This window comes from Varanus komodoensis, unplaced genomic scaffold, assembly GCF_004798865.1.
Source record: "Varanus komodoensis strain SLA01 unplaced genomic scaffold, ASM479886v1 scaffold4, whole genome shotgun sequence".
Taxonomy (NCBI): domain Eukaryota; kingdom Metazoa; phylum Chordata; class Lepidosauria; order Squamata; family Varanidae; genus Varanus; species Varanus komodoensis.
The window spans coordinates 8,133,193-8,157,423 of record NW_025335941.1 but is presented as its reverse complement, the minus strand read 5'-3'; the positions used below and the strand labels follow the sequence as shown (position 1 = coordinate 8,157,423).

General features: G+C 38.9%; 1 protein-coding gene across 4 annotated transcripts in view; it reads left to right on the top strand.

Annotated features, from left to right (window-relative positions):
- MED14 (mediator complex subunit 14) overlaps positions 1–24,231 on the top strand; it is a 45,020-nt gene that overhangs the window by 18,000 nt on the left and 2,789 nt on the right. For 2 of the 4 annotated variants that reach the window (XM_044441754.1, XM_044441755.1), the window contains exons 10-30: positions 1,511–1,622; positions 2,956–3,081; positions 5,187–5,265; positions 6,100–6,259; positions 8,140–8,334; positions 9,462–9,596; positions 10,406–10,482; positions 11,670–11,830; positions 11,921–12,067; positions 12,181–12,272; positions 13,082–13,234; positions 13,589–13,858; positions 14,740–14,874; positions 15,652–15,763; positions 16,366–16,497; positions 17,028–17,210; positions 17,799–18,034; positions 19,652–19,831; positions 20,828–20,935; positions 21,027–21,152; positions 22,407–22,596. In XM_044441754.1, coding sequence (XP_044297689.1) covers positions 1,511–1,622; positions 2,956–3,081; positions 5,187–5,265; positions 6,100–6,259; positions 8,140–8,334; positions 9,462–9,596; positions 10,406–10,482; positions 11,670–11,830; positions 11,921–12,067; positions 12,181–12,272; positions 13,082–13,234; positions 13,589–13,858; positions 14,740–14,874; positions 15,652–15,763; positions 16,366–16,497; positions 17,028–17,210; positions 17,799–18,034; positions 19,652–19,831; positions 20,828–20,935; positions 21,027–21,152; positions 22,407–22,596 — 3,109 coding nt within the window. Of the gene's footprint in view, positions 1–1,510; positions 1,623–2,955; positions 3,082–5,186; positions 5,266–6,099; positions 6,260–8,139; positions 8,335–9,461; positions 9,597–10,405; positions 10,483–11,669; positions 11,831–11,920; positions 12,068–12,180; positions 12,273–13,081; positions 13,235–13,588; positions 13,859–14,739; positions 14,875–15,651; positions 15,764–16,365; positions 16,498–17,027; positions 17,211–17,798; positions 18,035–19,651; positions 19,832–20,827; positions 20,936–21,026; positions 21,153–21,942; positions 22,206–22,406; positions 22,597–24,231 lie in introns of those variants that run through there. The other 2 variants (XR_006415855.1, XR_006415854.1) reach the window with 2 other exon arrangements.

Sequence of the window (24,231 nt, the reverse complement as noted above, 5' to 3'; positions counted from 1 at the left end):
GTTTAGGATGCTTAGTCTGGGAAGCAAAGCAGACTGTTGTCAGGGGTATTAATGACGAAGAAACTTTGGAAGTGTGAATCGTCATGGCCTCAGCCATCATTTCCTCATCTAAAAATACTGCAAGATTTATGGGCTTGCAGTGAACAGTGAAGTGAATTCTGCAAGGGGAAAACAAGAACAAGGAGCAAGGCTTTGCAGATAAAATGCCATCTCACAGGCCACATGTATGTCAAGCTTTTCCCCACTCAGCCCAGTTTTCCAAAACCTGCTCAGGAAATTTCAGGTACAATGATTTTGGCGTTCTGCTTGAGTTTTTAAGTGATGGTTTGAAGTTCATTCCCCACCCTCCCAAAAAAAGTTTTAGGCATAGCTGGATTTACTCTCTTCCCTTTTAATCTCAGATGTTTCTTGCTGGGGGTGGGAAATCCCCAGACCTGTAACAGGATTTCTTTACAGCTGTTATTTTGACAAGAGTTTTTGACAGGGGTATATGTATGCAAACATGTCCCTGTGGAAAAATCAGATTAGCCCTGACAAAAAACAATTTTTAAAGAAAGTCTGAGTCTTGACATCTGGCTGTCAAAACTGTGCTTCCTTAAAATGAGTGGCTTGCTCTTTTCTACCTTAGTGTCCCAGGAATTGATGGGAAAAAATGCAAGACACTGAGGAAAGCTAGATCCAACAAAAAAAAAAAGATCATCTTGCCAGGGAAGGGGTAATCTACTGGCCAACCCCTTTCATGAGCAAAGATCTCTCATGCCTTTGCTTTCTTTGATGGCTTATCTTTTGACAGCTGTAGGGGAAAGCAAAAATAAATAATAAACCACTTGCAGTATCTCTGGGTAATGTTCATGGTTTGTGCTTGTTGAACTTTGATAGCAGATACCTCTCAGGTCATTGTGTAAGCAAAGTTGCCCAGTATGGATTCCTAGAAGTGCACAAATGCAGACTGGCATAAATCTGACACTTTTTTAAAATGTAGAAAATGCACAAAATTCTTGTGCTTAAGAATAATTAAAAAGAAGCAGACTGATGACAGCTTTTCCAATGAGCTTTTTACACACGTGAAAAGGACTGTCACTGGCTGTCAACCTGGTGATTTCAAAAGGTGATCTCAGGGGAAAAGAGAGGGAAAGAGTAAGAAGTCACAGTGAGTGAAAAAGGACTTGTGCTTGTGTGTAGAGGGACCACTTCTGCCTTAGCTGCCTAGTCCCCAGGGATACTCAAGTACTTGGCAGGGACAACCCATGGTATGCCTAACCCAGGGGAAAAATCCACCCTTGTAGCTTATTTCTTTGGTGTGTCATGTGAGCTGTATATAAAGCAACATGCTGTATTTAAGAAAATTTTTAAGCAAGCTTAGTTTTGGGGAAGACACTTGACATATAAAGTCATGTAGGGGAAACAGTGCCAGTTTGTTTGGGCTTTTATTGAAATCTCCCTTTACTATTGTGAGATTGTTCCTTTTATTTAACATCACTATTTTACAACTCTAACTTTTTTTTTTTAGATAGACCACTTGTCAGTAGAAAAGCTTCTGATAGACAGTGTCCATGCAAGAGCACATCAGAAACTTCAGGAACTGAAAGCCATTCTTAAGAGTTACAATCCCAATGACAACTGTACGTGACTGTTTCTGTATTAATGTTGAATTGTGGGGAGACATTGCCCTGTATTTTTCCTGTGCCCTTTCTTATCTTAATCAAGCAGAAATACTGCAGGCGGTGAAATTCTGCCAGTTTGCCACTGCCTAAGCTAACCAAAGTTCTTTAATACACTCTGAACTGAATGTGTTTTTTAGTCCAATCATTGTGTTGAATATGCCAAAGAAAACCAATAAAGCATTTTAAAAAATTTCAGGGTTGGTGCAGGAGAATGAATGGCAAACATTTGCCATCAGCTTAGGGAGTCCTTTGGACTAGTTAATGTGGAATATAACTTAAATAAATAAACAGACATTTCCAAATTTTATGAAGAATATGAAATGATAGATATATTTCATAACTAGAATCCCTTTTACTCCATTTGGTATTGATATATAACACTTTTCAAGTGCTAGTTAATTTTCAGCTAAGAGTAGTGTTTAACTTTTTGTTTTCTTACTTCATTTGATATATTTAATTAAATGGAGTATATGTTAAATTTTACTACATAGATTCCACCAGTGTCTAATTTGGGGAAATCCCTTCTCGGCCTCCTGCACCGGAGCTCACCCAGTTCTAGGAGGTTCTCCTGACTCTCAGGAGAGGCACTGGTGGGTCATCGCAGGGAGGTGGAGGAGAATGTTCTGCCAACTGCCTTCCATGAATGCTGCCTATAATCTAAGCAACAATGTACTTCATAGCAAAAAATGACCAAGATATGTATGTGCAAATTCAGTGGTTGATGTAAGGATGATCAGCTTACTGCTTTCATACAGCAAACTGTGGTTTCTCTCTCCTCCCACCCAGCACAGATACAGGCCTTCAGACTCAAAGCTTCAAAGGTCTTGTGTTGTTGTTGTTGTTGCTGTTTTGTCAAAATACAGGCAGGTAACAGTGCAAATAAATCATGAATAAACCTTGGTTCTGGGTTCAGACTTAACGACAAGCCATGGTTTATACAAGGCACATTTTATATGCTTATAATAAATCATGGGTTCTGCTTGATTTATAGCTGATTATCAAATCATTGTTTGCAGTGACACAACAAGCCAAATTTCAACAAACCACATAATGAGTTAGCATATGTGAAGCAGGTCTCTATGTCTAAACAAAGTGCTTAGGAACAGGGCAAAGATGACAACAATGGTATAACTAATTTTTTTGTTTTTAATTAAAATGATCATATTTGATGTTCACCATAAATGTAGATTAAATAAAATAGCCTTCATGCAGCAAGGCTGTGCAGCCTATATTTTGTTGCACCTTGTTTAATAAACTTTTGCACTCAATTTAGGAATTCTCAATTGTTTAGCTTTTATAGAAACAGCTCTCCCCACACTTGTCATCCCTATTCTGGAGCCATGTGGTCGATCAGAATGCCTGCACATTTTTGTAGACCTTCATTCTGGGATGTTCCAACTAATGCTTTATGGAATTGGTAAGTAAATAAACGTTAACCCCTGAGATGCTTCCTTCTAAGTACTATGGCAATTCATAATAGAGGTTTCAGAATCCAACTGTTTCTTTGGCCTTGAAACTAAGGTGAAAGAATTTAATTGTAGTGTGGCTGGTAAGGAGGGAAGTGTGTTGAATATACAGGGATCAGTATTGATCTGCAGTGAGTAACTATGTAGTACACTCAAAGTGCAGTGCAACATGAACTGTAAACCATGCCAAAGGAAGTAGCAATGGCTGACAGTTTAACTGGAACCAGAGAGTGTGTGGTACATTTGTGGAATGTATTTTACAAATAGAATGGACTGATTTCACTGATCTTATACACAGAGATATGCAGAAGCCTCTTGTCCATGCATGCAACTCTTTCACAGCATGTCTCAATATGTCAGAATGTTGCTAATTAACCAGCTTTCCTGTTCGGACAAAATCAGAAATTATGGTAACAAGCCAGGACCCTAAATCCTGCTCTCTTAATTGGTCACAGAGAAGAGGTGCCAGGAATTGAATATTATATGCAGTGTTCCATGGAATAATCTACTGTTAAAAATGTTCTGACTTAGAGGTAGAGGTACTATTAGTAATGAAATGTGGTACTGAACAAGTCATTGGTATAACCCAGTGCAGCATTGCTTGCAGTTTGCAGCACCAGTTCAACAGGAAAAACTTGTTCTTTAAACTTTATTTTAAAATCTAACTCATTATCTAAGTGGTAATTTTATTGGCTGCATTGGGTTGTTACTTGGTGGTGCTGGTGGAACAGATTCCCTCTCTCTCCTGCATACCCGAAAATCTACTCTAGAGATTGGGAGACCCCACCCCAAAAAGCAGATTTGGGAAGCATGTAAGGTGTGCATGGAGAAAGAAGAGAAGAAATAGTGTACAAAAACATCTGTAGCCACTTGAAAAGTTCCTGCTCTCCTACTGCCACCAGGACGACTTCACTGCCTCCGTGGTAACCATAGGGCTGTTACATCATTAGCCCAACACATCCTGCAGTATGCGTTCTAGAATTTGCAACAAAATGAGAAGCTGGAGGTCTGGAATTGTAGAGTTCTCTGTTGCCTGTAACTCTTTTGTCACAATCTCATTCAGATCATTTCCTGGTGAAGTTTAGATTGGCAGTTGTTTCTTCCCCCTGCATGGGTGATCCACTCCATCCATATGGAAACTGAGGGATTTCTGAATGCTTTTGAGGTGGAGTGGGGAATGGATTCTGGCTGGTGCTTCTGTAAGAGCACTATTCTCATTCTGGAATGAGAATTGATGGCATGATTGCTCTGAAATGTCCTCTTCTGTGTAGTATAGTTCAACAACTGAGGCGTACTAGACAACCTAGAGCAATAAAACAAACTAGAATAAAATAAAGAATAATAAAATAAATAACTAGAGAGCACTGTGTAAATGATGATGACCTGCCAAATCAGGGAGAAATGACTGGGCTTTGTGGCACTGAGGATGTCAGAATGTTCCCATTCATGCGTACGTACTTCAACTGGGGTACCCTTACTGTGGTGGTCCAGGCTTCAGTAACTTCCAGTTTGCATGATTGTAATGTGTTGTATATAGGGTTGACCTTGAAAACGGTTTTGAAGCCTCAACTAATGCAGAATTTGACAGCTAGAATTCTGGCTGCTATAGCCCTGTTGCACCAATTCTGAGTGAGTCACATTGGTTCCCTGTGTAGCCAGCCAAATTCAAGGTGCCTGTTGTTAGCTTTAAGCTCCTATATTAACTTGGCAAATATCTGAAGGAGTAACCTGCCATTCTGCCGATGCATGAAGATCTTAAAAGGAAGGTCTTCTATGAGCATGTTCAGTGGGAGAGTACATTATGCATTTAGAAAACAGAAATCATTCTCTGTAGGGGCATCTTATTTTGGAATGTGCTCCCAGATAAGGTGCAGTTGGCTTGGGCTTTGCCTTCTGATGCCAAATCAAAATGCTTTAATGGTTGAATAGGTTTTATGCCTCTTATTTGCAATGTTGTCATTATATTGTACCTTATTTTAAAAGTAACACTTTAAGTTAACACTTTATGATGTAGATAATGTTATTTTAAGTAGTAATGATTCAACTTTTTCTGTAGACCAGCAGACACTGGATGAGATAGAGAAATCTGTCAATGATGACATGAAGCGAATCATTACTTGGCTTCAGCAACTCAAGTGAGTGAGCTGTGGTATCGTGAACTTTAAATATTTCCATATACGTAATCATTTTATATGTAAGCATTTTGCCTTATACTTTCACCTATACTTGCTGTTCTCCAACATTGTGAAGGTATCATCTACTTCTAGAGACTCCATTTTTGTAAGCTTTCCTGTGATGTACCCTACCAACCTCAGCAGAATGTGAGAACATCTCACATTCTAAGAAAATCCATTGGAGAATACTTTAAAACTTCAGATTATTAACTACTTGGAGTAGCAGCTTGTTTATTCCTATTATATAATAGGCATTTTCTAAATAATCCAAAATCAGTGAAAACTGTATTGCATAACTTAAATTTCCCAAACTGTAAGGACTCTATAAACAGTTGCTAATGCTGGGTTTATTTTGTCCATAAAGAAAATAAGTCTCTATTTCAGTAATTATGACAATAATATGGGCCATTAGGATGTTATGTGACAGTGCATCTGGACTTACTACCACATGGTCACTTGCCAGAGAGTTGCAGCCAATCCATACTTCATACATGTATGACTTGGGCAAACACATTCGTCACATTCAGATGTATAGTTTTAATTGTACACATAAAATAACTTGGATATACCCTTAAAATCATTATATTTACATAGACTATAATGCATCTATATAGTGGCCTGATAAGATTGTTGATTTTTTAAATTAAAATTCTGTTCTGCACAATTGCAAAGAAGTAAAAGTAATATACATTTATGAAGGCAAATCTTGAAGGCAAATTGACCATGTTATGTTTAAGTACATGAATACCATTGTAGTTGCATGTCCTGGGTTTTTTATTTTTGTTTTCAATTAAGGTTTTGGCTTGGACAGCAGCGTTGCAAACAATCAATAAAACATTTGCCTACAGTCAGCAGTGAAACACTACAGCTAGCTAATTATGCTACTCACCCTGTGGGAAATCTCTGCAGTCACAAGCTCTTCATCAAGCTCACTCGACTTCCACAGTACTACATTGTAAGTGATGGATATGTACTTTTTGTTTGAATTGGTCCTCCGCATAAGCAAAGATGGGCCATTTTTGTCATGTGGTGGATGTATTGATAGGCTAGCTATGGCTACCACTTTGATCTTTAGTTTACCATTCATACTTCTGACCAGTGGCATGTCACCCATTCTGTACCTAATGATTCCCTCCTTGCAGCAGGGCAGCCAGCCAGCCAACTGTCATTTTATTTAGTAGCAATTAGTCTAACACAGGGGATGGCAAAGCTCTGTATTCTTGGGTAGGGGACTAGTCTTTGGGAACAATACAGCATAAATCATGGGTCCTCAAACTACGGCCCAGGGGCTGGATCCATTCTGCCATGCCCATTTATCCATTCCACCACGCCCATTTGGATCAGCCACACGCGCACCCATGCACACACCCGCCGCCACCCACCTCACCGCTGCGCGCAGGAGGCAGTGGTTTGCTCACTTGGAGAAGACGATCTCCAAGCGAGCAAGCTGCTGTGTCGTGCACCCACCTCGCGGCGCATGCCTAGCCCCGCCTCCCCTTGCTGCCGGCGCCTGCCCTTGCCCCACGCACCCCGCCCCCACCTCAGCATGCGCGCCCGCATGCACCACCCCCACCCCCTCACCGGCCCCCGCGCATGACTAGGCACCACCTTTCCAGCGCCCAGCACCCGCAGCTTTCAACTGGCCCCCTGGTTAAAAAGTTTGAGGACCCCTGGCATAAATCCTTCAGTTTGATTTTTATTTTTAAATTGACAATTTTTAAAATGAAATGAAAATGAAGAAAACAGGCTTCATACAAAATAAAGGATTGGGATATGAAATTTTGGAATCTATCTGTTTTCTACAGCTTAAAAAATTAGTGAAATAAAGGCAAACTTTTAATCATAGTTTGATTTAAAATTCAGTAGAGTCAATAGGACCTGTTTCTTCTGGAGCTGTCAGTTACTCAGAGCAATAGACAGGTAGGCAAGTAAAATCTTACTCATTTGGCTGAGTTTCAGTGAGTTATGTTAGGCTCACATAAGGGCAATTGTACAGGACATTAAAGTCTTCATTTATGAGCAGCAAACTTTCCCCATAGCACTGTGACCTTTTGACACTCACTTCCATTTCAAAAGTTCTTTGCTGTGTGGCATTTGGAGTGGAGGAGGTGTGAGGGGAAGACCACAGTTCTGTAAATACAAGTTCTAAGTTCCATTTGGCATCCAGAACTAATTGCTTATAATTGCAAGATGCATTCATTGAAAATAATCCAGTGCTACATCACATTTCAATGAATGACTCCTTTTTTTCCTCATTTGGAAGAGATTTTGAAATATAATTAATGTGTCCACCAACTAGTTTGTTCTCCGCTATGTTCATGAAAATATTGCAGTTACTCTGTTAGCTAGAACATGTAAAATCTTTTGCATTTTGTACTTGGTGTCATGGTTCATGCATAATAGCAGCAAATCTTAGGTTAATGAACTCCTGATTTGCTAGAACATGTGTGAAGTACATTCTGCCACCATAGTCAACTCCTCATGAGGCTGATTGGGGGTTGCTTATGATGTCTCAACCCAGATACTATAGCTTTCTGAACATCACGTAGCACCCCAATATTTCAGTCCCTAAATCTGAAGTGGGGGAGTGGGGGTGGAATGCATCCCACATGTAATCCCCAAAAGGTTACTGATTGCATCCCACATGTGCTGCAACACATTGTGGCTTAATTAACTCATGGTCTGCTGCCATTACATGTGAACTGCTCTTTTGTGATATTTCCAGGTTGTCTTCTGTGAACTTGATTAGCTCTTACTTCTATCATAGGAAGAGAGTTCATAAATTAATATCTGAATATTTTTGGACTACCTCAATTTAACTTCTTACCAATCTAGGTCGTGGAGATGTTTGATGTCCCCAGCAACCCCACACAGTTGGAATACAAATATTACTTTCTCTCTGTGAGCTATGCTGAAGGAGATGACTACCCTGCTACTGCAGTTCTGCTTCAGCAGTTTAAACCAAATATTGAAGAGCTGGTTTTGGACACAAAAAGTGGGAAACATGCAAAAGGTGGCACAAAGCGTAAGGTATGGGTTTGTTAACTGGCACTGCACTTGTTTTAGTTTGTAAGTGGAACTGCTTAGTTGAAGGTGAACTAATAAATATTGGGGTGTGTCTTGGTCTTATGGAAAGGCATTAGCTTGGTCAACTGCACTTCTCTTGCTATAAGCCAGAAAGATTAGAAATTAAGTTGTTGCAGATAGTACGTTCACTATTTAACCAACTGTACAAAAATTACCTTGTTTTGAAATATAATCTAGTGCAATTTATGAACCAGATTCTGTGCAGTTTGGTTACTCCTACATTATTTTAAGAGAATTCTCCCAATCTTGAATATTACAGTTATACTTAACCTCCCTGGTTTTATCTCTAGAGACAATGGCTGAAGGAGAGATTTAGAGGAGCTGTTTATTGTATGATACTTTCATCTAGGAATTTAACTATGTGTTTAGTTTCAGACTTACCATAGAAATGCTAAATAATGAGGGTAGAGGTCTGGTCATTTACTGATACACCAATAAATGACTTCTTCATTATTTGGCCTTCTGACTAAGAAACCTTAATCAATTAGTCAATTCATGGCACAGGGTAAAATCCAGAGGGGCACTTGTACCCCTACCAATTTTTTCAGTATCACTAATTGTACTGAGCAGAAATACTCATTTCTGAAAGGAAACAAGTTGATGGAACTTGAATGTTTTCACACTTTCTGGAGCTTCCTCTAGAAAACACTTAATCTCATTTGTAAAAGTGGCAGTCCTGCGTATGCAACGCAATTGACTGCTTGTGCACTGGAATCAACTGAGAGGAAAAGAATGGTCAGAGATATAAACTGTTGGATACCTCAGTTAGGTTTTAATCTAGTAAATATGCAAATAGTTGCCTGTGTACAATGCAGTAATTTTGAAAAAGGCATCATATTTAATTGTCAGATGGCATACTAGCTTAAACTATTGGCTAGATGTCTGTTATGTTAGCACAGTGTAATTTATGTTAGTGCTCATTTCAACTTGGATGCTGTTCAAGATGCTACCTAAAATAAGAAGTTCCATGCTGTAGCCCTCATGCCTGTTATTTAAAACTTAGACCCATAATCCAGCTTTATAACCAACAGAAATTGTAGCATGCTAAAAGAGATCATTGTGTTTTCTAGTTGTCTGGTGATCCATGTCCCACAGAACCCAAGAAACCAAAGCGGTCTGGAGAAATGTGTGCCTTCAATAAAGTTCTAGCTCACATTGTAGCAATGTGTGATACAAATATGCCATTTATAGGACTTCGCATGGAGGTAAGTAACAAAAGGTTTGCATTGAAGGTAGAGCTGTTGGATTGACAAGTCTTTTTAAAGTAGGGACTTTGGTGAGGAGCCCAGACTTCGCTCAGTGAGAGCAAGAGATGGGAAGACTGTGTAGCCAAGAGAAATGAGAGGGACTCCCTGCCTGAGCTTTCTGTTCTAGCTGTGCTCAGTACAAGCCCCATTCCAGAGCCCCAAAAGGAATAAGAAACATTTGGTCACAGACCAAGAATTCCAATATTCTGGAGAACAGGCACAACTTCATAAATCACGTTGTTAACCCACAATAGGTATTAACTACCATAAATAGCTCTTAATACTTAATCAGTTTGATGAGGGTTTGTGTGACTGACTAGGCTTGGGATTTGCAAATAATTTGTGCATTCATTTGAGGAATGCTTAAGTAGAAAGAGAAGGAATGACTGAGAAGGAAAGAGACCTATCCAATGCTGTGAGTAAGCAGTGCTGCACTTCCTAAACTCCTAGAGTCTGAAGGTTTTGGCAATTGAATGCTCCTGCAGTAACCTTGGGACACTTTGGGAATGAGGGAGTCAAAATGTCAAAAATAATTTGTGGAATTAGCTTGTGTTCAATCTGTTGAGTGGCTTTGCTTCTCAAAATGCAATACGTTGGGCTCCATCTGAATCAACACTGTATGTTATGAATCATTGTAGATCATCAGGTAATTAAGGGTGCAGTCCAATGTCTGCTTAGACAAAATTAAGCCATACAATTGTTTTAATCTGTTATGTCTGATTTTGTATGTTAATTTCTATATTATGCTTTATCTGTCTTTGTTTCAGTTATCTAATATGGAGATCCCACATCAAGGAGTCCAGGTTGAAGGAGATGGCTTCAGTCATGCTATTCGTTTATTAAAGTAAAAAGATAGTGCTACACCTTAAGTAATGTGTACAGTATTTCATGAGTGAAAGGGAGGAAAGTATTTAATATGTAACATGCTGTAAAATTAAAACTCAAACCTTTCTCCTTATTTTTATTATACATTTGTTCAATCTTACAAAATTTTGCAGAGACTGTACAGCTTTTAAGGATTATAAATTATCCAAAAGGATAATTAAGCAAAAAGATTTTGTTGAAGAACTTACTTTATATGCTGCTTAACTGGCCAGTTAAACTGAGGTACAGCTTTAAGCTATCCAAAGAAGGTTATCTGAAGCTTATTTTCTGTAGCTTTCACAGAATCTAGTTTAGTTTTATGAACTGCCATTGTAGGCATACTTGGAAGAAACTCTCCATTTCTCTGTTTTATGTTGAATTTTTACAACCATGCTCACCATTTGCATGCTGTTTTTTGTGCTGTTTTATAAGACCATGAAGGCAGTATCCATACAAAAGGAAAAGGAAACTTTTTAAAAATCACATGTTTTTATGAAGTTTAAAGTAAAAGACTAATAAAGGCACACAGAACTAAGGTGAGCTAGTCTGGAATGGTGTTTCTCATGCAAGTCCAGTCTTTTTGAAACTTCTAGTCTTTCCTCAAAATTTCTGTAACTGTTATTTTATATTTATATCCCACCATTTTACTTCAAGGAACTCAAGGAAGCCTACAAAATCCCTTCCATTTTATTCTCACAACAACCATGTGAGGTATGTTAGGTGGGGAGAGTCAGTGATGGCTGGAGTCTCCCGGTGAGCTTAATGGCCAAGAATTAGAATGCAAGCTTCCCAAGTCCCAGGTCAAAACTCTAATCACTACATCGCACTGGAACAAATTATGTGCATTATATAAAGCCTGCTGAGGCAAGATAACTTGGGACATTTAATTCTGATGGTCTGGTGATTTCATATTTCACATAATATAATTAATATTTCTGTTACTATACTATTAGATTGCACACAATCTAATTTACTATTTAAGTTGAATAACACTGAAGTTGGAAAAGTTGCTGCAAAACAAGACCTGTGTACAGTTTGATTATTTCCCTGCAATGAGTCTTTTTTGGTACAAGTTAATTATTCCCATGAAAATAGGTAGACTAATACATTTTGTTTAACTATAGTACTGAAATAAGTGCACTGTCACGCCTTCTTCCTTTTCAACAGAATTCCTCCATGTAAAGGTACAAGTGAAGAAACCCAAAAGGCTTTGGACCGTTCCCTTCTTGATTGCACTTTCCGATTGCAAGGTAGAAATAACCGCACATGGGTGGCTGAACTGGTGTTTGCAAATTGCCCGCTTAATAGCACTTCTTCCAGGGAACAAGGTTAGTTTCACAATTATCTGACATGTTCTCCATTTTTTCTTCCATCTTCTGTGTGTCAGAGTAACATGACCGCTCTCATTCATTTTGCAGGACCGACTCGTCATGTTTACCTGACGTATGAAAGCCAATTGTGTGAACCTGTTGGTGGCCGAAAAGTAGTTGAGATGTTCCTCAATGACTGGAATAGTATTGCTCGATTGTACGAATGTGTGTTGGAGTTTGCCCGATCTTTACCAGGTATAAAAAGGCATTTTTCTTTATTCTTGTGTTGATATAAAGCTCTACCAAAACAATTTATACTGTTCCTGACTTTTTTCTTCCCTGTTCCCACCTCATTTGATCTCTTGAAGAAATACCCAGCCATCTAAATGTTTTCTCAGAAGTCCGTATCTACAATTATCGGAAGCTAATTCTTTGTTACGGAACTACAAAGGGAAGCTCAGTAAGTAGTGTTTTTTGTTTGCTTGCTTTTGTCTTAGAATTTTAAAGTTTGATCAATAGCACTTCTTGGGTGCATGCTTGTTCTTGCTTATCTCTTTTAAATGCAGTTATAATTTGTCCTTAAGCTGATCCATAATAATGTTAGTTAGCTCCAGTTAGTTCATCCTATGCATTTTTGTATGCTACAGTTCTTTAGTGGAGTTATTTTTCCCATTCTCTCAGTTTTACCATTGTCTGTTGAAGTTTACAAACCAGCTTAACTGCACTTAGGAAGGGGCCTCTTACCCCACCCCTTTACAGCAGCTGCCTGTGCACTCCCTGAAAAGGCTTTTCTGAAGATCAGGGGACTGTAAGGAAATACCTGGAGTGTGGGGGCTGGGACATGCAATATGCGGGAGTAATCAAGGAAACCTGGGTGCCGGCAGCTAGCAGCAAATTGCATGCTTCCTTGTCCATGCTCCCCTTATATGTTTTGCTTAATGAGTGGCATATTGTAGTTTGCCTTTATCTTTAAACTTGCAACCTATGGTTTGTTGCTTGATGAGATGGCAAACTGTGCTTACCACAAACTAGAAAGATGGTGCAAGGAGGGGGAGAAGAGCATATAAGCAGAGGACTTCAAATATAGAACATTAGCTTCTGTTTTAAAAACCTACTTCAATTCATACAAGTCTGCTTGCATGTATACAGCATTTTTTTATTTGTTTGTTTATTTGATTTCTCTCCCACCTCTTCACCGGAACAATTTGAAGCAGTTGTTTTTGTTTGCCATTGGATAATTTGTTCTAATGTTCTTCTTTGTATTTATAGATCAGCATTCAGTGGAACTCTGCTCATCAAAAATTCCACATATCATTAGGAACAGTTGGGCCAAACTCAGGTTGTAGTAACTGTCACAATACTATCCTGCACCAGCTTCAGGAGATGTTCAATAAATCACCAAATGTAGTCCAACTGTTACAGGTGACTCCCCTATTTTCCTTTGGAAGAGAAACATTTCATTTGAAATCCAAAAAGTACTGAGAGATGGACTCTGTTACTGGTCAGCAAGTGTTTCATCTTACAGAACAGAACAATGACTTGGGTGGGGCTGTAGAAGGAGCAAACTTGTAAGCTCATTTATGCTGTTAAGCAGTTGCTCTTGAAAACAAAATCTTGAGAGAGGAAATCATGAGAACACTTAGTGCGCAGTAAATATGCTTGCAGGATCTCATCCAAGGTAAAAACAATTTAAAAGCAGCATTCATGCTGGCTGTAGATGAAGGCTAGGTATATTTAGCTGGCTGTTCTGAAGCTAAACTACTCTTTTTTTTGCAGGTTTTATATGATACTCAGGCTCCATTAAATGCTATCAATAAGCTGCCAACTGTGCCAATGCTGGGACTGACACAACGTACCAACACTGCCTACCAGTGTTTCTCTATTCTGCCTCAGTCACCCACGCACATCAGGCTGGCCTTTAGGAATATGTATTGCATTGATATTTACTGCCAGAGCCGCGGGGTTGTAGCAATTCGTGATGGAGCATATAGTCTTTTCGACAACAGTAAAATTGTGGAAGGCTTTTACCCAGCACCGGGACTGAAGGTGACTGTTATTTGTACATTTATTTCATGTTAAAATTAGGACAAATATTCATGAACTCCCACTGATATTTCAAAAAGTGGAAAAGCCCTTTGAGTTGGGCTTACTGTTGAAGTGCTGAATTCATTTTTGTGCTGCCATGTTGTGTAGTACTAAGGAAATTAAACACTCTTTTTGGGATATAATGGGGTGCTGAATATTGGACAGTGATATACTTCAAATGTCTAGCTTCCTGTGAATGTTGCTACTTAAAGCCAATCCAGGAATGTCCCATAGTTTAGCAGGGCTAAACATCATGATTTTATGTATGAATTCCCAGGTTCATTCTCTGGCTTCTCTATTTAAGCATTTGTGTAACAGGGCTAAATGAAACTAGGTCTCTGGCTACAGATTTTGGAGAGCTGCCACCAGGAAGAGTAGACCGCATTGGGCTGGATGGGAACCAGTCCATGATTAGAATGTATTGGTAATTCACATTCTGTTTTAAAAGTGTGTGCCATCTGAGTTTTCTGCCTTTTCAAGTGCTATTTTGGAATAGAATAGTAGATGTTACCAAACTAACTTTTCTGCTTGCTTCTGAGCTGGATAAAATTGTATATATAATTTTAAGCCATTAACTGGCTGAGTTTAGTAAATGTCTAAATTAGAAAGGATATTGATTTATCAGTGACAAAGAGCAATTTTCAGACTTCCAATTCTATTGTGAAATAAAATTCACATATTCTATGTTGTGCTTCATATTCCAATGTTGGGAGAGTTAGTGAAACACTGTAGTAATGATTATAGAATTATTGAATGTTGCTAATTAGATTGTTTATGTTTAATGTCTCGTGTTTAGTGGGAAAATAAGTTAGCTCATGAATGCAAATACTCTATATCCACAGACATTCCTGAACATGTTTGTTGACAGCAATCAGGATGCACGAAGGCGATCAGTCAATGAAGATGATAATCCACCATCTCCTATTGGAGGGGACATGATGGATTCATTGATATCGCAACTGCAGCCTCAGCAGCAGGTATTTTGTGTGCGGGTGCATATACATGCACAAACTTAGAAACCCAAGGAGTAATTATACACTAAGCCTCTATGGTTAAATTAAATAATTTGGCCAGTGTGTCTGCCTTGTCTAATCTGGAGCGATGATAACAGCACATGAGGAGGAAATACAAGAAGGGCTGTAGCTCATCGGTAATGTGTGTTCTTTGTGGGTGGAAGATCCTAAGTCTGTTCCCTGGAATTTGCAGGTGGGGGTAGGAAAGTATCTGTCAGAAACTCTGGATAATTATGCCATTCAGCAGTGACAATACTGAACAATATGGACATTAGATCTGATGAATGAGTTTAAGACAGCTGTTTATTTGCATTATAGACAAACTGACCCATGTAGGAAGGAACTGACTGTATTTGGACAGTGTACTATTTTTTTTAAAGAGTAAGTTAGAATGGATGTTGGTCTAGGGCACAGACTTTACACTTACTGCAGGCTAGAAGCACTAGAGGACTGACTGTATAGCAGACCTGAAAATAAGATAAAGGAAACATTGCTCTTAGAAGCAGAGCCTGATTATGAAAGACTGAACAGAGTGCTTATGAGTGAATGGATAATAGTCTTCCATATTTCTTCCATATGATAAGAAAGAAAATATTACTCTCTGAACATAGAAATGTATGTTCTGTCCTTGTTATGATTGTAATTACCAAATTTATCAGCGTTGGTCAAGTCAGATGCCTACATTAGATCTCAAGGATGTAAAATTGTTGAAATTTGTATCTAATAGCTTTCTGGTTTCAGCAATCTTCAAAACAGACGGGAGCACCGGGGGCTTATCCTTTGACATCACCCCCCACATCTTACCATAGTAATGTTACCCCATCACCTTCCATGTTGCTCACACAGTCCCCAGGTAAGATGGCTTATATTGAACATTAGCTACATTGAAATAATTATACGTCTGTTTAATAAGCCATCAAATGAGCGAATCTCATGGCACTGTGCATAGCATCTTTGTTCCTCTCCCTGAGTGAACAAGCAGACCAGGAAGTCTTCATGACTTCATATTCCTGAAACATGAAGACCAGGAAGCTGTAGTTTCCTGTGACATCTGAACTGGGAAATGATGGTAAATGGAATGAGTTTATATTCTGGTTTGTTTGGAAGCTGTAAGCCACATTTTCCCAGTATGAATGTAAGGGGAAACTGTAGACTTTGTAGGCTTTGTGGCCTGCTCACTCACTTGAAGGGAGGAGCAATGCAGCTTTGTATGGGGGTCACAAAACTCATTTGTATTTCAGTAATTAAGCTGAGGTATCACTGCACAAGTGCACTGATTGAGAAGAGCAGTGAGTGGCATTTCTAGGTCATTCATGAATGGAATGTGATGTATTTTGTGTTATGAACAATTCTTCATATAACCATGGCTACTTTATCAAAAAGAATTATTTTCATGCTTTGAAAGGAATAATTAGAAAGTTTATAACAACGGGTGTTTTGAATTTCTCCCTTTAGGAACGCTGCATGCTGCAAGCTCTCCAAGTGGTGCATTAAGAGCACCATCACCGGCATCATTTGGCCCAACTCCTTCTCCTTCATCTCTTGGAATCACAATGGGTCAAAATACAAACTTTGCCAGCCCACATGGTGAGCTTATGACTTTTATAGCCAAGCACTGATTACAAAGCAGTGTCTGGGAAAGCTTGCTACTCTCTTCCTGGCTGAATGAAGCCACTGGAATAACAATTACTTCGCCTGGCTTGTACTCCTGTGCAATCAGGATAACCTGTTTATGACAAAATACTAGATTGACCACACTGTGACATTGCAACCTAGAAAAACTGGAGCAAATAGTGTTGAACTCCTTTCCTGGGGATGGAATCTAAACCTCTTGACTCACAGATACTGTGCCGTTGTTGGAGAACAAGCTTTATCAGCAATATTGATCTCTTCCAGGATAAAAATATTTTGAGAAGAGAAGAGCATAGATCTTGCCCTCTTGTAGATCTGTGCAGTCCCTTTTTTAGTTAACTCCAAATTATGTTTTTTTTAATGTGTTGTGTTTCACATAGGCTGTGCCCCAGGAAGTCTGTGGATGTTGCACCCTGCTGGAGTATGGGTAGTACTGATGTTTTTATTTCTGTTAGTGACACTCAACTTCGTTGTAACTTCCATAGGTACTATAGATCCTAGTTCACCGTACACAATGATGTCCCCCAGTCAACGTGCAGGAAATTGGCCAGGCTCACCTCAGGTCTCTGGTCCCTCTCCAGCAGCTCGTTTGCCTGGAATGTCACCAGCCAACCCTTCCTTACATTCCCCAATACCGGATGCTTCTCATTCCCCACGAGCTGGAACAAGTACGTAATGTCAACAGAAATAATCAGTTCTATTCTAGCATCAGTGAAGCTGAAAGTTTGGAGTGGAATAGATGCAGTACTCCCAGCAAGCAAGCAAAATGACCACCAATAGCATGCCTAGCCTGTACATTTTTATATATTTAACATTTTAAAAAGTCCATCTTTTAAAAAAAGAATTCATAGACTTTACATTAACATTTTTTAAAGATTTAAAATTTACACAGGAACTCATGCAGATTTCAAAATATAAAACATCTTGGTATAAAACACCAGCTTCAATCACAAATAGTATATTTTGGCCAGTTTTTAAGTGGGACTCTGACATACTCCTATTTGTGACCAGTTGGTGTGTTATACCAAAATATTTCACATTGTATAATATGTTTCTATTTATTCTACAAACAATTTAAAATATTTTTTCTATTTAAATCTATGAATTATTTTTAAATCTTCAATTCTCACAATTTTTGGCCCATATCCTAGGTTTTGTGGGAATTTCTCTAGCGTATAAGTGTGTGAATAATCATGCATCCCTAGGCAGGAGGAGTAAAGTGAGGTTGTTGGTTTCTTTTTCCCAATTTCTTCTAGGTTCCCAAGCAATGCCAACAAATATGCCACCACCTCGTAAACTACCTCACCGTTCTTGGGCTGCATCCATACCCACAATTCTCACTCACAGTGCCTTGAACATTCTGCTCCTGCCCTCTCCAACTCCTGGGCTTATGCCAGGGTTGGCTGGAAGCTATCTTTGTTCTCCACTTGAACGTTTTCTAGGATCAGTTATTATGCGAAGACACCTCCAAAGGATCATCCAGCAAGAGACGGTACTTACATCTCACAATGTTTAATTCCTTAGGTGGTCACTAAAGTGCAAAACTATAATATTCCTCTACCTTGTATTTTATATGACTTATTTACAAAACTTATGCTTCTTGAGAAGCTAATGTTCTTAGGAGCTGAAAAAGCACATGAAACAATATGTATCATTCTACATTTTAAGAAAAGTATGAAATAGGGTGTAGTATAATAACTATGTGGTTGGTTTGCCACACTGCTGTCGTTTTGGAGCAGTGATTTTTAAATTGCTACCCATAAGGAGTACCTTCTACAACACTTCTGTCACAGCTCATTGGATGTGGAATCCTGAGCACTGCACAGAATTCTAGGGTGCACATTTGATTTGTGTTGCTTCTGTTAGGGGTTGAGTGTCACCTTTTGCAAACCAAGAGTACACTAGATTGTCTCTCCATCTTCTGAGGTGTTCAGATGCAGTTTGTCCACCATTCCAAATCTTCACAGGGAGGACTCTTGAGTTCCTAAGCATGAAAGCTTGAAAACTCCAGAGTTTTTAATTTGGAAAAACCAGGACCAGTGCTTAGCTCAGTTACAAACTCCACTAATTGCTTAACATCATCAAGGAACTATCAGGAAGTTCCCCCATATGTAAAATAGGGATCATGTCAACATATCTGAAAGTTTAGTGGGCAAAACTTGGGGACAGACACTAAAATTAAGAAGGTCTTTCTAAGGGTGGAGAAAGATACTGCTTTTTAATCCCATGGGTGAGGAGTTGTTATTTAACTTACTAGAGGCATGAATCTAAGTACTAAATACTAATCTAAATAATGATGATGGCTACAAGAGAAAGCAAGATGAATTTGTAAACAATGGGACAGAAATAATGGTGTCCAGAAGCCATTATCTCTTTTTGCCCTTGCTAGTTGTGCTGACACAATTCTGGATTCAGATTCTTTTACCTTCTTTTCTTTTTTCTTGAAGAGTGGTAGAAAAAATGTTTTCAGAAGGAAAGAGCATGAAGTCTGCATGCACAAAAATAAAGTAGCAAAGAAAAAGGACAAAGTGCTCATATTCCCTTACTTTCATCTTCATCTCAGATCTTAGCTGGTGAAGCTAAAAGAGACAAAATTGTGTTCCATTAGACAATCTAAGATTGCTGTTATACTGAAGCATCTGGAATTGACTTGTTGGGAGAGGCAGGAATGCTGACTGAACTGATCCATTGAGTTACTTGTTAAGACTGTTTCTTTACACCAAAGAAGTGGCAGATCCTATGGAAGGATTAAAAAGCACTTTGCTCATAGAGGGTGGGGCAGGGCTTCAGACACACGATAAATCCTCCTGAGTCCGTATTAGGTATATTCAGAGGTTAGTGAGTGGTATATACTTGATGAATTTGAAACTTCAGGTAAACTATTTCTATAAAGCCACTCCTTGCCTGCCAGCTTGAAGCTAGCTTTAATTCTCTGTGAGACTGATACTTGTGGACCACAGAGAAGAGCCATTCAAGTTCTGTGTAACCAACATTAAGATGCCTACAACTCATCTTCAGAAACAACTAGCTATCATACTTCAGAGTATAAAAGTGGTATAAAGAGCTTGTGTTTGCTGTTCCAGTCAGATGTATTGGCTTTTTTAAACAGCTACAGCTAATCAACTCCAACGAGCCAGGCGTGATAATGTTCAAGACAGATGCCCTGAAGTGTAGGGTTGCCCTCAACCCAAAAACGAACCAGACCCTGCAGCTGAAAGTATTACCTGAAAATGCAGGCCAGTGGAAACAAGAAGAATTGCAAGTTTTGGAAAAATTCTTTGAAACCAGGGTATGTACTTCATCTTATTAGTCATTTTAATTCTTGATTAATTGCTTTTGGAGTTGATAGAATTACTCTTGGAAAATATAAATGGAATTGCAAATTGGCAAGATTACTATGTAAACAAAGATTCAGTCTACAATTCACCTTGCGAAATTGAAGGGGAGGGAGCCTGTGGGATTTCATAGGGAGCTACGAGAATGAAGTAGCAGGAGGACTGTGATTGTCGTCAGAAGGAGATGCAGAGGCCCTGGACAGATTTTCATAGACAGAGCAGAAGTCAGTGGTCCAGGCAGAGGCAAAGAGACATGAGTGAAAGGTGAAGCGTTCCTGTCCTCCGGCAGCTACACACTACATCATATATCCTTTGCGGTCTTAACTAGCCCCACTATATGTGATTCAAGCTGGATAACCAAGTAATGCAGGACATTGTTCTAGCAGTACAGTAGCTCCCTAGATATTTAATGTGGTTTCCATACATCATATATCTTTGCATTGACATGGGACAAAGCCATGCTGCTTGGGCTACTTAATAACTGGACCATTAAGAGTTTCCATTTAACTTTCTAGCATTCGTGCTGTAGAGGAAGTTCTGATTCCCAAAGTTTCTTGTGAGAATGGCCTTATTCCCTTTGAGAATGGCCATGCTGGAGCCAGTGTGGTGTTGGACTGGAGATCCAGGTTGTGGTCCCCACCTAGCCATGAAACTTACTGGGTGACCCTTGACTATTCAGTCACTTTCAACCTAACCTAAGCTCACAGGGTTGTTATGGAGATAAAAATGGAATGAAGGAGATCTACTGTAAGACGGGTTTCTCACAAGAGGAAAAAAGAAGGATATAAATTCAGTGTGGTGGTCTTGATGATTGGAAATATCATCTTTGTACTCCTGGTGGTCTTGATATCAGTAGGGCTTGTAGAATGCACTCAAAGTCAGATCAAAGAAGCTAGGCATAATATGAGACTATCCAAAGAAACCCTGGTAACATACTGCATTTATTTTAGGTCGCAGGGCCTCCCTTCAAAGCCAACACTTTAATAGCTTTTACAAAACTGCTAGGAGCACCAACACTTATTCTCCGAGACTGTGTACACATAATGAAACTAGAGCTGGTAAGTTGATGTTACCCTTATTACAATTTTTTGTCCAAAATGGAGACAGGATTAGTTATCTTTCTATCTGTGGCATTTTTTATTAAAACAGTTTCCTGATCAAGCAAGCCAGCTGAAATGGAATGTACAGTTTTGCTTGACAATTCCTCCAAGTGCTCCACCAATTGCACCTCCAGGAACACCTGCAGTTGTACTGAAATCCAAAATGTTGTTCTTTGTAAGTAGGCCAATTGACTCAGATTTTACTATTCTTTAACTGTATGTATTGTAGTAGTAAGGAATAGTCTGAATGCAACTTCTATCAGTCTTCAACTACTGCTTAAGCAATAATCAGAATATCTAATAGTATGGGCTTCATTGCACATGGTGGCAAATCTTGAGTTAACTGTCCCACAATTTGACATGGTACATATTGCTTCTGCTTCACATTATCCATCTCCAATTGTAGGTTGATTTGTGATGTGCAAACCTGAACACTGTAAGGTAATCACGGGTTAAACAACCAACAATTAACATAAGAACTTTTCATAGGTTAACTATAGGCTATTCAACCATGAATAACCAAAGACATCCAGGTGCCCACATGATTTAATCTACAATTGTTTTAATCATGGTTAATTAGGTAAAGCAGAAGTAGCATGAATCAAGCATGTGCTATAGCAAATTGTGCATTAGTTAATTCACAATTTCTCATTGTTATGTGTGTTCTAGTCTGTGTTATCAATAACTACTATTCAGTGGCCTAGTTCATGTATAACATAATCCATGCTGTGGGTTGTTTAATTCTGGGTTGTCATGTTGTCTGAACATGTTTAAATCACTCTGGCTCACCACCTTTGCCAGGTTACAAAGGTGGTGAGCAGAGTGGTTTAAACAAAAAACCTAGCTGCTTTACGGTGCTCCCTTGTCAGATTTGAGATACAACAAGAGAGTGGGTGAAAGGGTGGGAAAACAACAGCACAGGGATTGAGAATTTATTGTAACTTCACTGTTTGATCATCTGCCAGACAAATTCTATCAAATTCTAGCATGGATTTGTATTACGCACAAACCACATTGCTGTGAACTGACCAGAAAACTTTGGCTGTTGAGTGGTATAGAAATCAGGTAAATCAACCAAACATGCTATTGAGTTGAATTATTCTGGATTATATACAAAAGCCAAAATATAACAAGAGCTATGTGTTGATATTACTGCAGAAGACCCAACAAGCAAAATAAGAAATGTGAAGAACCAGTGCCTTAGTACAATTTGATTTGTCATTTTGAAGTAGGTCTAATTTCAGAGAAGGATTTTGGTAGCCTTTTATAGAAATATTTTCCCTCTTTGGGGCTAATAAAAGAGGAAATTCAAGTTACTTTACTACTAAAAGGTCCAGTTTGTACGTAATGGCTAGAATGCCCATTTCTGTATTGAAGGCAAGTTGCAAAATTGCTGTGATTACCATTGTGTGTTTTATTCTCTTTACAGCTTCAGCTAACACAGAAAACTACAGTTTCTCAGGAAGCCATGAGCATAATCGTCCCAATCATTTATGATATGGCTTCAGGTACAACGCAACAGGCAGATATTCCCAGACAGCAGAACTCTTCGGTTGCTGCTCCCCTGATGGTTAGCAATATTCTAAAGAGGTTTGCAGAACTGAACTCACCACGGCCAGGTACTGTACATATCCAGTAGGTCAAATCTTCTGCATGCTTAAGTGGGCTGAGTCCAACTTTTACACTTTTTAAATTGCACTATACTGTTAGTGTTACTGTTTTTATCAATTTCGTTAAAAATGATCTTGAAAACCTGGTTTCAGGTTACTGCATGTTAGTGAAAATATGTTGAATTGACCTTTCTGTGGTGTCAGAAGGGTTGTATTATTAACACAACATGGACTTTATGACTTTGACCAAGGAAGTGTAATGCACTCAGTGGGTTGGCTCATAATGCCGTAGTTATACCTACACTAATAAGATTTGTCATGTGAGCACTGTGTATATATTACTGTGAAAACTAGTGCTTGTTAGTCATCTTGCACTGTAGGACTATGTCTTCCCATTTCTTGTAATTTTACTGTTACAAGGTTAACTACCTGTTTTCTTAATTGTACTCCTCTGAGGAAAGTTTGGGGCCAGGAAGATGGAACTTTTAAATTTCTCCATAAAGTAACATGTTACGGCTCTGGCTTATACTTTCTGTATCCCATGACTAACATCTCACCTTGACTGTATCTTCTATCTTGTGCTGCCTGCTCTGTTTCTTGTGAGAAACTTTTGTATTCACTTTCACTTTTCCTTTAATAAAAGTGTTAGAAACTTTTGAAAAGTGATATTTTTTGGTGGGGGGAACAGCTTTATTTTTGGGTATGAAATCTACCCAAGACACTAACTTCTTCACAGCAGATTTTCTGCCCTCCAGGAAAATCCTTGTTAAGTGCGTGTTTCAATAAATAATTATATTGATTTTAAGTTTTTTAAAAATGCTAGCAAATTCCTAGTGTAGTGTTATAGCATAGATTTGAGCACTGACTCTAAAACTGAACTGTGTGGATATACATACCATTTGACTACACTGAAGCAGCTGATAGGATTGAGGTGGTGTGGATGATGCCTCTTCAAATACTTGCCTTTACTTTTGGTAACACTCTATCCTGAACCCCTGATCGTCACTGAGGTAACTGCAGTTTTGGGAGGGTTAGCCATGTGTTTTCACCTGGGTGTAAAATGCAAGGTGAGTTATCCAAAATGCTGTGTATTGTTGGGAGCTGGAATATCATGCATGTTATCCATAATGTGTGCATGCTCCAGAAAGCTACTTAAGCACTGATGCTTGTGGGAGGGAAATGCAGTCCTAGCTTTCATACATAACTGAACAAGCATTTTCTTCACTAGTGAGGTCATCTGGTTCTACAATCCATGGGGCTTTACTGAAAGTTTAAAAAAACGGTTTTGGAATTGGCATTTGTGGTTTTAAACTTGCAATATCTTTTGTTGCATTATTCTAAATATAATGGCATCAAGATAATAACTGTATGCCTTCTAAACTGAAGTTTAGAGAGGACTCCATGGCTACTTTTCACTGCTTTGTCATTTTCAAAATGTAAGATGAAGCACAGTACACATGTAAGTAACACATTGTCTGCTAGAAACATTCCTGTGTAATAAAATCTTCACAAAGATGAGGATCCTCATCCTCCTTAAAAGGAACTAACCCCAAAACCAGACATTAGTGATGGGTTTTTTTCTTTTTTCTCCCTGCAAGAGAGTCTGGCTGATCTTTGTCTTCAAGTCTCTATCAATGAAACTGG